The 14,317-nt window shown below is 46.0% G+C and overlaps 1 protein-coding gene across 1 annotated transcript in view; it reads left to right on the top strand.

Annotated features, from left to right (window-relative positions):
• Window positions 1-14,317, top strand: part of LOC126481726 (muscle M-line assembly protein unc-89-like) — a 1,115,867-nt gene that overhangs the window by 322,356 nt on the left and 779,194 nt on the right. Inside the window, exon 26 of the mRNA XM_050105679.1 lies at window positions 5,664-9,656. Within this exon, the coding sequence (XP_049961636.1) occupies window positions 5,664-9,656 (3,993 nt within the window). The remainder of the gene's footprint in view (window positions 1-5,663; window positions 9,657-14,317) is intronic.

Below are 14,317 nucleotides of genomic sequence, written 5' to 3'. Positions count from 1 at the left end.
GATGTTGGATGAATATAGTCTGGGTAGTTTGCTTGCTGTGATTAAAAAAAAAATTGGTTCGAATGGCTCTGAGCACTATGGGACTCAACAGCTGAGGTCATCAGTTCCCTAGAACTTAGAACTACTTAAACCTAACTAACCTAAGGACATCACACACATCCATGCTCGAGGCAGCATTCGAACCTGCGACCGTAGCGGTCGCGCGGTTCCAGACTGAAGCGCCTAGAACCGCTCGGCCACTCCGGCCGGTTATCAGACGATTTCCAGTCCGATTAGATTTCATTTTTGTTCCGTAAGTTCCATTACTCAGAATTGCAGTTCATGTTTCTGGCACTCCGTTTATACTGACTGCTGATTGCACTGGCGATTTCAGCGATTGTAAAGGTCAAGCCGTCTTTTCGTATCTATGAACCAGCTCTATTCTTATTGGAAACTTTTGCACGCAGTATAGTTAATGTCACTTGTGTGCCTCAGTCTGGTGTGTCTGAGGTATGTCACAGCAGGGCTGAGATCACTTCAGAGGTACATTTTAAAAGACAGCGTGTGACTTCTGAGAGTCGGGGTGACAGCAGTAGAGGTGATGCCTCTGGTCAGGTGTGGCGCAGCTACTCTGGAGCGAGTAACAAAATAAGATGGGGTTCCTGTGTACGGGAACGCGTTATGCAGATCTTCGAGTCACTCGCGTCCATCTAGGAAAGTTTTTACTGCGTTTAACGAAGGCGATGTTGGTCTGATGTATTCGACGATGCCCTTTGGCTACACTGTCTAAAGGATCGTTTTAAGAAATACCAAATTAAGATCAACCTGAAGATGCCAAAGTAAGGCGAAACGCGTAGTTGAAAAATAAAAAAACTAAAATAGCAACAAAGACTGTTTTTAACCAATACTATTTAGTTAATCCCTTTTTCTGAGCTGTATACTCTTAATAATTTTTGACAAGCCCAAGTCTCAGGTCTTGTTTGCGAGGTCCACTCCTTAGCTACCCTTAAACTCGTTACGTACAGTTCTTAATGGAGTATTTGAGTTCTTTGGGGAGCAATCTACCACTCGGTAACCGAGCTGATACTGGCCCCTACAGCGGTCGGAAGCTGACGTTCATAGCTCGGTTGGCGCTCGTCACGTAAGATTATGCCTTTTAATCGGCTTCTAATGCCAGCATTTTAAATTTTTTAGTTCAGTCAATAATCCATAAGTATTATAAAAATTGATGCACGTACGTATGAATGTATGTATGTATATATGTACGTTCCAAATCTCCACCTAAACCACTGGACCAATCTCAACCAAACTCGGTTCTCAGATCACTTACTACCTGTAAATAATCACTGTGTGGATAAGAACCATCTACCTATCAAAGGGGTGGGGGTGAAAAAGCAGTGTAGCACACGAAGCGTGAATACCAATGCTTTAGTGATTGAGTATTTGTGAAGGAGTGCACTTAGACTCTTGCAACAAACTTAACATATGGTTTCAAACCTTTACGAAACTTTCACTCGTCAACGACCCCACCCACCAAAAAAAGGGAGAAAATTTTATGGCTTACTATGTTTTCTTTGTGATTCTTGAGTTTCTCCCGGCGTATTTGATAATCAAAATATCCACGGGTGTGCTGCCGGTCTATAGTGTCCAACGGGCACAATATTTCGGCGATCATACATGTCACCATCATCAGGTGAACTGACGGACTGAGCTCCTGTGAACGTGCCGGCACGGAGATCCGTACGCTATGGCTGCTCAGAGGGAACTGGGTTCGGTCGCGGCGGCGGCCGATTTAAATACCCTCCGTCCGCGGCGCGCTCCCTCCGCCGTCCGCGCCCCGCGCCACGGTCGCGCGGTGGAACAGATTGCGACGGCGTCTGAGATGACGTCGGTGTGATGGCTCTGTCCGCCGTGGTCGTCACAACTATACGTTTGCTCGATCTACTCTTGATTAACCCGATCGCTGGTTCCCAAGCCTTGCTAAGATTATAGCCACAGTCACGGTTCATGAGGTCGTCATTGGTGCGAATTTCGATGGCCTCTCTAACAACGCTGTCCCAGTATCTCGACGTCTGTACCAGAATCCTCGTGCGGTCATACTCCATGGCGTGATTTTCCGACAAACAATGTTCAGCGACCGCCGACTTGCTCGGATACATCAGTCGAGTGTGCCTCTGGTGTTCACGGCATCGATCCTCGACGGTACGCATCGTCTGACCAATATACGACTTGCCACATTGACACGGAATCTGGTACACGCCGGCCTTCCTCAAACCGAGGTCATCTTTGGCGCTCCCCACCAATGCACGAGTTTTATTTGGAGGACAAAACACAGTTCCGACCCGGTGTTTCTTCAGAATGCGGGCGATTTTCCCCGAGAGTGCGCCTGTGTATGGAATAAATGCAGTGCCTACCTCCTCCCTCATGACTTCATCCATCTCAACAGGTTGTGCTGCAGTGGTTGGGCGGAGAGCACGTGGCGATCTTCTGGAACGTCGCCTTTCCCTTTTTCGTCCATTGCGGTTCTGGACGTTCCTTCTGTGGTCCGTGCCCACCAGACTCATTCCCGCGTGTTCCATCTTCGGTTTGGTGCGTTTGGGATTCTGTCTGAGGTACCAGGTGTTCGCCCTGCGGTCAACTCCCTTTCACTGAGATCTGCTGGAGCGTTGCCGTTCAGTTTCCGGTGCGATGTTGTTCTGGATGTTCCCTCTGCGGTCCGCGCCCGTCGGACCCGCTCGTGGACGTTCCATCTTCTGTCGGCTGCGCCTGGCACTCTGTCTGGTGATCTTTTTCCATATCCACGCCTTCAGTTCTTTTATTCGTGGAGTGCTGCAGCTGTCCCCGTTGCTCCTTTAACAATTCCAGAGCAGGATCCCTGGCTCTACTTGGCTGATACTCCATGTCGCTGTTCATGAGATCAGTTACTTTTATCTCAATCCATTCCCTTATAACACTGTCTGGGGCCTGTGCTAGAATCTCGGCTTCCTCATAATTGACGGCATGATCTAGTTCTAGTCAGTGTTCAGCAGTAGCTGACTTCGTCACCTGTCTTAATCGGGTGTATCTCTGATGTTCTTTGCGCCTAATATCTACTGTTCTTGTCGTGTGGCCTATGTAGGACATGCCACATTCACAAGGCATATTGGAAATCCCTGGTTTTCACAACCCTAGGTCGTCTTTAACACTCCCGCCAGTCCCCGGACCTTGTTGGATGGACAGAAAATACACTTGATAATATGTTTACGGAGGATGTTACTGATTCTGGCAGAAATGAAGCAGCATAAGGGGAGATACACCACCTTCTTTGCTTCATCTTGCTCTGCTTCTGGAACCTGTGGTGCAGTGGTTGGTTGGAGTGCTGTCTCAATTTGTTTGGTCGTGTTTCCATTTTTGCAGAATACAGTTTTAAGATACTCTGCTTCTGTCATTAGACTCTCTCGGTCTGACAGGGCACGTGCTCTTTGGACCAATGTTTTAAATACCCTGTTCTTCTGTACAGGGTAGTGACAGCTGCTGACCTGCAGAAGTAAATCAGTGTGTATGGGTTTTCGATACAAATTGTGGCCAATTGATCATCTGCTTTTCTTTCGACTAGTACATCCAGAACGGCAGCTGGCCAGCTTTCTCCAGTTCCATGGTGAACTTGATATATGAGTTAATATGTTCAAGAAACTCATTGAGCCTGTCCACATGAGGCCTGATCACGAAGATTTCATCCACATATCTGAAGAAGCTTGTGGGTTTATATCTGGCTGTCTCTTATGCCCTCTCCTCAGAACTCTCCATTAACATGTTGGCAACCACAGGGGACAGTGGGCTGCCCATAGCCACACTTCCAGTTTGCTAGTAATAATGGTTCCCGTACAGCAAATATGTGGATGCCACTGTGTGCCTGAACAGGTCCAACAGAGCATCGTCAAATTTGTCCACAATAATTTCTCGTAAGTATTTCAGTGGGACCCTAGTGAACAGCGATACCGCATCAAGACTAACCACGATATCTGAATACGTGATGTGTAGTTGCTTCAGGCGTTGCAGGAAGTCATTTGAGCTTCGGATGTGGTGAACACATTTCCCCACATATGGAACAGCATATTTTTTTATGTGATTCGCTGTTGCGTACGTAGATGCCCCAATTTTACTGACAATTGGGCGTAGGGCGCGCCCTCCTTGCGTATTTTAGGTGGCTCTGGAGCTTTTGTCCATAGTTGTCTGATGATCTTATCAGGCATCCCTGTTTGCTTCAGGAGAGCCCTGGTCTTCTTGTTCGCCTTGTCAGTAGGGTACACTCCAAAGTTCTGTACGCAGGGTCCCTCAGAAGTTGGCGTGCAAATGGTTCAAATGGCTCTAAGCACTATTGGGCTTAACATCTGAGGTCATCAGTCCCATAGACTTAGGACTATTTATACCTAACTAACATAAGGACATCACACACATCCATGCCCGAGGCATGCGACTGTAGCAGCAGCGCAGTTCCGGACTGAAGCCGTTGGCGTACATTCTCATCATAATCCACCTGTCGCAAAATGACTGTAGAGTTCCCTTTATCTGTTGGCAGCACTACAGTACTGTTGTCTTCACGAAGGTTCTCGAGTGCAAGCCTCTCTTCAGTTGCGATGTTCGATTTTGGAGGCATGGCGTTGGTGACAGCCGTGCAAGTCTCTCGGCGGATTTCCTCTGCCACATTAGATGGAAGTGTGGCTGCAGCTTGCTCTACTGCGCTGATGAAACCTGAGATAGGCACATTTATAGGGGTCGTCTGCAAGTTGAGACCCATGCTAAGTACCCTTATGGTTGGGTCATTAAACAGTGCGCCACTTAGATATATCACAGGCCGAGTCTCTTCCATCTGTTGAGCTTCCTTACTCACGCGATCAAACTTTGCAGACTGGCAAGATGAGACATTCCTTCTGGCATACTCCGCTAGCGACCAGGAGGCAAGTTCTACCCAGGTCCAATCTTCCCATATTAAGGAGGGTGCCATGCACAGATGAAGGTTTAACAGGTCCTTGGCTACGACATGTAACCTATGGCGCATATCTCTAATCGTCTCTCTCACCAGTGCCATGCTTGCTATGCGTTTTATCTTGTTCACCGCTTTGGAGTTGATATGCTGTTTAATTCTGGCAAATAACTGGTACCACTTCTCCATCTCGACATGTCAGAAAAAAAAAATTGTTGCTCACAGAAACGAGTAGACCAAGTGACAATTTGAACCATTCAATAATGCAGATGTATCTGAGATTCGCGTCGGAAAGGGAGATGTGGGTTTCACAAAATATTCTGCAAAAGCCACGTTGATTTCTACAGCCGAGATTTACAAAGTGGAGCAGCAAATGGAGCCGAGGGATTTCAGCTAACGCCGCCCTACGCTGTATCGGCAGGTGACGCTGGAAGGCGACTTGGACACGCTGTCGGACCGCACGGATTCGGCGACGGCGGCCGTGTCGGGGGCGGAGCCGCGCCTCGCCGTGGCCGCCGTGCAGCGGGTGGCCGTCGTGGAGGCGGAGGAGGTGCCCGCGCAGGAGGCGGCGGCCGCGCCCGCGGCGGCGCTCCCGGAGGCGGCGGTGGCGGCCGTGGCGGCGGTGGGGGCGGCGCGCCGCGAGGCGGCCGTCGCGCTGCAGCAGAGGCCGCTGTCCGCCGCGGCGTCGCTGGCCGACGTCAGCGGCGCGGGGGCGGCGGGGGCGGAGCTGGAGGCGCGCGCGCAGGAGCTGACGGAGCAGCGGCCGCGGGCCACGGTCACCGAGCACCGCGTCGCCCTCGCAGAGCCGCCGGAGGGGCAGCGGGAAGGCGCCGAAAGCCAGCAGACTGAAACGGGGAGAGTTGGGGGCGAAGAGCAGGTGGACATTACGCAGAAGGCGGAGGACGAACGAGGTCTATCAGCCACTGAGTCCTCAACACAGGAAGAAATTAGAAAAGAAGAGCTTACTGAGGAAGTAAGACGTAAAGAGCTGACTGCAGAAAAAGTTGACAAGGAATCTGAGAAGGCACTGCTGAAGGATGATGCAGCTAAGCAAGAAGAAAAGCCAAAAGTTGTCGCGGAAAAAGCAGGAAAGGAAACAGAAGAAGATAAAAGTAAAATTGACGAAACGAAAGACGAAACAGTGCTGAAATCTAAGATCAAAACAAAAACTGAAATAGAGACTGAAACTGAAATAGAAAAATTGCAATCGGAGAAAGAAGGAAAGAAAATACAAGAACAAGATCTGAAGAATAAAGAAAAGAAAACAAAGGGAGATAAAACTGAAGTTGAGGCAAAAAAAGCTGACGAAGGTATGGCTGCAGGAAGAACAGAACAAGAAATTAAGCCTAGAGAACAAGTGACAGAAGCGAAGGATACAACAGATGTGGAAGTAGAAGAACTGAAAGGTGACAAAACTAAAGAAAAAGCAATACAACAGACTACTACTAAGGGAACAATTGATGATCGCGAACTGTCCGAGCAAGTGAAAGACACAGATAGAAGACAGGACAAAGTCGAATTTCAGTCAGAGACATTGCCTGTAAAAGAAGTTGATGACAAGGATAAACAAAAAGGGGATTTGGAAACACCGGAGAAATCTACCGAAAGAATGGATGAAAATAAAGCAAAAGAAATTGATATAAAGGCGGAAGTGCAACTAAGAGGAAAGGAAGAAAAGAAACCATTGGATGATATTACAGAAAAAAGAAAAATTTCTGAAACGTCTGATGATACTGGAAAGGAAGAGCTCAAGAGGAAGTCTAGTCCAAAGGGTAAGAAACCGTCACCTAAGAAGAAAGCAGAAGAATTAAAAACTGAAGTCGGCGGAGAAATGAAAACAGCGGAGGAGCCAGCTCCTGCAAATAAAGAAGCTTTGGAGGATAAAGCCAAAGAAGAACAGATAAAACCATTATGCGACGAGGAAATGAGAAAGGAGGAAGAACAAAAGAAAAGCGCATCAAAGTCTGATAAATCTGATGCTAAAACAGAAGACCTGGAGAAGAAGGAAGCCCCAATGCTTAAGAAACTGTCGCCTAAGAAGAAACAACAAGAAGAAAGTAAAACTAAAGTTGAAACACCGAAGAAAACCGTTGAGGAATCAGATGATAAAGATAAACGAGGATTCGAGCAAAAATTGAAAGATGAACGTGGAAAGCCGTTAGCTGATATTGAAGAATATAAGAAAGAGGAAGATACTAAAAAAAGTGAGCCAACATCTGAAAGAAATGAGGAGGCTAAAGCAGAGGAACTCAGAAAGGACACTCCAAGGCTGAAGAAACTCTCACCTAAGAAGAAAAAAGAAGAAGATAAGAGCGTGCCTAAAGATGAGGAAAAACAGAAAACTGCAGAAGATTCTGATCTTAAGAATAAAGCAGAGTTAGACCAGATATCAGAGGTAACAAAATCTCTTGACGATATTGCAGAAAAGCAAAAAGAAGAAGACAAGAAGAAAAGTGATCTCAAACCTGAAAAGGCTCAGGAAGACGCAACAGAAGAAATCAAGAGGAAGGAAAGTCCAAGACATAAGAAGTTGTCACCAAAAAAGAAAAAAGAAGGAGAGAAAAGTATCTCTAAAGATGAGGAAGAACGGAAAACTACAGAACAAGCTGACGTGATAAACAGAGGGGAGGTTGATGAGAAATCGAAGGAAATAATTAAATCTCTTGATGATAGCGCAGAAAAGCAGAAAGAAGAAGAGAAGAAGAAAAGCGATGTGAAATCAGAAAAGGATCAGGAAGCTTCAACAGAAGAACTCAAGAGGAAGGAAAGCCCAAGACTTAAGAAGCTATCACCAAAAAAGAAAAAAGAAGAAGAGAAAAGTAAAGCAAAGGAAGAAGAAAATCTCAAGGAAAGTAAAATAGACAAGAAACTAGAAGACCAGAAAGAGATACAAGATACAAAAAGTGAAACGGTTAAGAGAGCAGAAGATGCAGAAGTAATTGCGAAAAAGAAAGAAGATACTAAAGATGGAAAAACACAGAAAGATGATAAAGTAGAAGAGAAGAGACATACAGAAGTTGTAACTACGGACATAAGCGTTGAGCAGCAGAAAAAGGAGGAAACCGAACAGGTGCAATCGAAACATCGTGATGAACAAGCAAAGAAAACCGACGAACAGGAAGGTGAAAAAGTTTATCGTAAGGAAGTCTCAGAAAGTAAAAAACAAGAGCAAGACTTGAAGAAAGAAGTTCCAGGTGAAGCAACAATAGAAGAAGTGCAATCAAGTCAAACAGAGATACCGAAACAAGCAGCAGAGAAACTGAAGGACGATGGCAAACAGAAACAAGATGAAAAAGAAATTGACGAAGTTGGTAATCGGAAGGGCACTAAAAAAGACGAAGCAAAATCAAAGAAGAGAAAAGAGTCCCTGTCAGAAACAGTAGTGAAGAAAGAAAAAGAAAAGACTGAAGATAAATTAGAAGACCATAAGGCAGTAATTACAAAAGATGGAGAAGTAATGGAAGAACATGCAGATGTAAAGCTCAAGGAAAAGAAAGAAGTAGAAGATGAGGCGCAGAAGTTGAAAAAAGAAGAAACTGACAAACTCAAAGGCAAGGATTCTAAGGTGAAGTCAAAGGAGAAGGAAAATGACCTAAAGAAGGAAAAAGAAGAAGAGAAGAAAGAGCAAACAACCGAACCTGACAAGCATGAAGATTCAATTACAATTTCAAAATCGAAACAGGCCGCAGAGCAAAAACAAGATGCTATAGATGGAACAACGGAAAAGAAGAGTATTAAGCAAAAGCAAGACGTCGTCCAAAAAGATATGGGAAAGGAAGAAGAGGACAGTAAAGAGAAGCCTGCAGAAAGGAAACAAGAAGAAAAGAAAAGTAGCGAGCAAAGAGAGACTGAAGAGAAGGAAAAGGTCCCACAGGTTAAGAAACGCGGTAGCAAAAAGAAAGAGGTGTCTGAATCAAAGGAAATAGCAGACAGTCAGAAAACAGCTAAATTAGAGGCGAAAAAAAATAGTGGAGAATCTGAAGGAAAACCAGGCGAACGTGAACCGGGAGTAGAAGAAGCGAAAAAGAAAAAAGAGGATGCGAAACGAGAAAGTAAAGTGGCCGAAACTTTCGTGTCTAAAGGTACCGGGGAGGAAAGTGGAAAGGTTGATGGTGAAGAAAGAACGAAGAAACGGGAAAGAGAAACTAGCGAAAAATTAGTTGATGATAAAGCAACTGAAAAGAAGTCTGAGATCAAAGAACAGGTAGCAAAACTGTCAGGGAGGGAAGTTAAAGAGGTAAAGGAAGTAAGTGGTAAGGAAAGGAAGGACACAAGTGAAACTGAAAATGAAGGTAAGGTAAGAAAAAGAAGATCAGTTAAAGGTAAGGTGGAGAGGAAAGATGAAGAAGAGCCAGTGAGCGACACTGGTATCACAAAGGGAGAGGACTCAGTGGCAGACAGCAAGTCGTACTCAACCGAAAAAATGAGCGACAGGGTGTTGGCGAGAAAAGAGGGTGTTGCCGACGAATCCGACGTCTCCTCTAGGAGGAGAGAGGTTGCGGCGGACAGGGCCCGTTCTGAAGAAGTCGAGGATTCGGACACGCTTAGCGGGCCCGGGGCAACCCTGCTCCCGGAAGACTCTGACATCTCCCTGGAGGAGCCGTCCTCACGCTGGCAGCGCCGACGTCCCTGGAGAACCGAAGATCGGTCCAGGTCCTCCGACAGCAGCGCCACCATCACCTCCAGCAGCGGTCGCCGCCCCAGGCTCGACATGGTAAGTCACTACCAGCTCACACTCATCGCCTTGCTCTGTGTCTCGTGCGTTATACACTACTGGCCATTAAAATTGCTACACCACGAAGATGACGTGCTACAGGTGCGAAATTTAACCGACAGGAAGAATATGCTGTGATATGCAAATGATTAGCTTTTCACAGCATTCACACAAGGTTGGCGCCGGTGGCGACATCTACAACGTTCTGACATGAGGAAAGTTTCCAACCGATTTCTCATACACAAACAGCAGTTGACTGGCGTTGCCTGGTGAAATATTGTGATGCCTCGTGTAAGGAGGAGAAATGCGTACCATCACGTTTCCGACTTTGACAAAGTTCGTGTTGTAGCCTATCGCGATTGCGGTTTAGCGTATTTCGACATTGCAGCTCGCGTTGGTCGAGGTCCAATGACTGTTAGCAGAATATGGAATCGGTGGGTTCAGGAGGGTAATACGGAACGCCCTGCTGGATCCCAGCGGCCTCGTATCACTAGCAGTCGAGATGACAGGCGTCTTATCCGCATGGCTGTAACGGATCATGCAGCCACGTCTCGATCCCTGAGTCAACAGATGGGGACGTTTGCAAGACAACAACCATCTGCACGAACAGTTCGACGACGTTTGCAGCAGCATGGACTGTCAGCTCGGAGACCGTGGCTGCGGTTACCCTTGACGCTGCTTCAGAGACAGGAGTGCCTGCGCTGGTGTACTCAACGACGAACCTGGGTGCACGAATGGCAAAACGTCATTTTTTCGGATGAATCGAGGTTCTGTTTACAGCATCATGATGGTCGCATCCGTGTTTCGCGACATCGCGGTGAACGCACATTGGAAGCGTGTACTCGTCATCGCCATACTGGCGTATCACTCGGCGTGATGGTTTCGGGTGCCATTGGTTACACGTCTCGGTCACCTCTTATTCGCACTGACGGCACTTTGAACAGTGGACCTTACATTTCAGATGTGTGGCTCTACCCTTCATTCGATCCCTGCGAAACCCTGCATTTCAGCAGGATAATGCACGACCCCATGTTGTAGGTCCTGTACGAGCCTTTCTGGATACAGAAAATGTTAGAGTGCTGCCCGGGCCAGCACATTCTCCAGATCTCTCACCAACTGAAAACATCTGGTCAATGGTGGCCGAGCAACTGGCTCGTCACAACACGCCAGTCACTACTCTTGATGAACTGTGGTATCGTGTTGAAGCTGCATGGGCAGCTGTACCTGTACACGCCATCCAAGCTCTGTTCGACTCAATGCCCAGGCGTATCAAGGCCGTTATTACGGCCAGAGGTGGTTGTTCTGAGTACTGATTTCTCGGGATCTATGCACCCAAACTGCGTGATAATGTAATCAGATGTCAGTTCTAGTATAATATATTTGTCCAATGTATACCCGTTTATCATCTGCATTTCTTCGTTTTGTAGCAATTTTGATGAGCAATAGTGTATTTTACAAGAAGACACACACCCACACACACACACACACACACACACACACACACACACACACTCGCACACACGCAGGGTGACTCTTCAATGATATGCGTAAAGGGTTACGGCTGCTTGCCTACAAAATGCATATCAGACATGAGATAAAACCGACCCATCGCCCTATGAGTAGAACTTCGGCAGTTTAACGCGGAACGAAACAGACGACACTGCAAATTTTCTTAAACAGTTTCTGTTTTCAAAACAAGAAACATTCCACACAAATGATTGTGTAAACAGTCGCAGTTGCCTTATATCTGGCTCAGGACAACAACGATGTGTACTAAAATGTCCGTGATTGACCAAAAGTGAACGTGCGATGTGAGTTACTTTATGGCCAGGTTATAGGCCCTTTCTTTATCACTGAAAGAATAATTACAGGCATAACTTGTCTGGAGCTTAACATCAGGATTGATGGTCACGAAGTAGATGAAGTTAAGGAATTCTGCTACCTAGGCAGCAAAATAACCAACGACGTACGCAGCAAGGAGGCATCAAAAGCAGACTAGCACTGGCAAAATGGGAATTCAATGTTCATTCAAGAACTCGTCCTTCCAGAATATTCATTGACGACCATTGGTTGCTTTTCTCAAAACATTTAGTTTAGGATCGTCTATCGCCTCCGTAATTTTGGCTATAAGAGCTCGGACCAGTCTCTATATGTCAGATACGTATCGTTACTGTATTGTGACCAGTTGTAGGGTACCCTGTAGCAACGAGGTTTTCTAGGCCTCAGCGTGCTGTAGCACTGAACACGCTTTAAACCGGCTATATCGCCTCTACAATATCTACTACTAACACAACAATTGAGCCACTCTTCAGAGTCAAAGTTCACACCAATTACTACGGATACAGTTGTGTTCAACACTTAACTCGCGTCTGTAAGACATACGACATCATGTACAATATTTGAGAAGGATCACAATAATCGCTGATGTAAGCTTGTTGGGAGACGCTGCTGAAAAGTTACTCAAAGTCCAGTCGCCAAATGATGAGCTAGTGGACGAGCGGCAGCCGTCGAAGACAGCTTGCAGGCTGCTGTATGCTGACGGCTGTTATACCGGAGCCAATGTAGCCCCTAAGGACTGGCAACCCATATTACATCGCAGAGGATGAGGTTGTCTATGTCTAAGGCGTACCAAAACCACCATAGTAAACACCGGCTATTTACATACATGATAATGAAAACAGACATTCCGAGCACTACTTCCTGCAGGGTGAGCTCGAGCCACGGCCTGCAGGAAGTATCACTACGCGAAACCCTGACTGGCTGGAGACAGCTATTTAGGGGCTAGAAGCAGGCCCGAAGTTCAGTTCACTCCGGATGCCGACCTCGTGTACTTCGACCGCTGAAGCTTACGTCTTCGTCTCTGAATTGGACTCGTACTAGTGTGTGTGTGTTACAACGAACCTTTGTGAAAATTTAGAAGTGAACTTTTGTTTGCCTCAATTATGAGACTTTTACTGGCATCGTTATTGTTACCCTTCGTTTGTTGTTCAGTCATCAACCTTGTGAACTTACATCAATAAAATTTGTGTTGTGAAAAATTGCGAACAGTCAGTCACAACAGCGGCCGTCGTGACTGGAAGGCTGGCCGTCAGATCTGGAAGTAGACACACCGACTGACTCCCCAGCTGACAGTTCTTGACGATATTTTTTTCTTTATCATTATTTCAGTGCGTGCTAGCTGCGGATAAAGCCGCTCTTCAGCCAAAAGCTACAAAACTTGTAAAGAGATTTTAAAATATGCAAAAACAGGTGACAATAAATAATTTTGGTGGACGGTGCTGATGATTTTTAAAACTTAAGAGAGGATTTTATATTACAGTAAAAATATTATCCCTGATAATAATGTGAATGATTCTGTAGTTAACGATGATACTGGTGGTGTGTGAAAATGATCTTGGTCAAGGTGGAGACGGAGTGATGAATGTGACTATACGGCGCTGTGGAATTGCAGGTAGCGACTAAAACGTCATCGAGCTAGGGGAAGGGGAGGGAGAAAAATAGGATGATAGCGTGAGTTAGAGCATTGTGTCTAGATTTGGTAAGAGGGGAATATACCGAGCTACGTTCTATTTCTGCAACTACGGCTACAGCTATACGTAGTCTCGCCAAGTCGCGCCTTCTGAGTAGGCAACCCAAGTGACACTATTGTACCGCGTGGTGCGTCTTGTTTATCATCCCTGAATGATGAAATATACTCGTACACTGCGGAAAACAATTAAAGGGTCACTTCTTCAAAACGGCGTGATTTTTTCCGCTATTGCCACGCATAAATGTGAAATTTCGCCCAGATGTGTGTAAAGCATTTTTCTATAATGGTGGAAAATGCTGGTGCCCTGCGACGTCACCGTCGGACTCGGCGATGATTCAGACAGCAACGTGTCGACAGTGGGAGAAAAATAAAATTATCGAGAGCTGAGAAGTTCACGAGAGGAGTGGGGTGGGTTAATGATGTCACGCAGGCACCAAATTTCACCAAATTTGTGCCGGCGCCGCTGTGGACGTGTCACACGATGAAAAGGACATCACAGTCCCTCTTACCCCATTTCACCCTTCTGTCGACGCCTCTGCCATGTATGACGGTAGTATGTCGACGTAAGTGCTGTTCCGCCGCCTTACGACATGTACAGCGGTTGTACGTAGGCGTAGTAATTGTTCTGGTCCTGTCTAAAGGCCGCTTACAACACTCACGGTTTCTACTCTTGCAATTACCTTGAGTACTTCAGATGTTATTCTAGCGTCGGTAATTGAAGTACGTATACACAACTACCTCTTTAACAAACGCTAATGACCTCAGATGCCGCGTAATGGATAAAGCATAGTCAAATGTTAAGTTATCGTATAGTCTTGGTTGCAGCTTTTGTATTTCGTGAAACTACTTCTTGCGAGTGATAATATTACTGAAAAACACGGTCGCCAGCCAAAATGACGAATCGATTAACGTTATTCAATAAATTCACCAAATTTGTTCTTTACTATATTTTCGTTCTTATTAAAACATTTTCTCTTTTAATAAGTTCTATCAATGAAGGAACAGGCTAATGCACGTAGAAAGCCGAATAATGACTGCTTTCAGAATGGGTCACACACACACATTTAGAAAGTTTTGATCAATGGAAACAACGCCGGAACGACAATGATGCCTACTTACTTTTCTGAAGGTA

Source organism: Schistocerca serialis, chromosome 5 (genome assembly GCF_023864345.2).
Source record: "Schistocerca serialis cubense isolate TAMUIC-IGC-003099 chromosome 5, iqSchSeri2.2, whole genome shotgun sequence".
NCBI lineage: Eukaryota > Metazoa > Arthropoda > Insecta > Orthoptera > Acrididae > Schistocerca > Schistocerca serialis.
The sequence above is the reverse complement of the archived record's forward strand: the minus strand, read 5'-3'. Positions and strand labels throughout refer to the sequence as shown.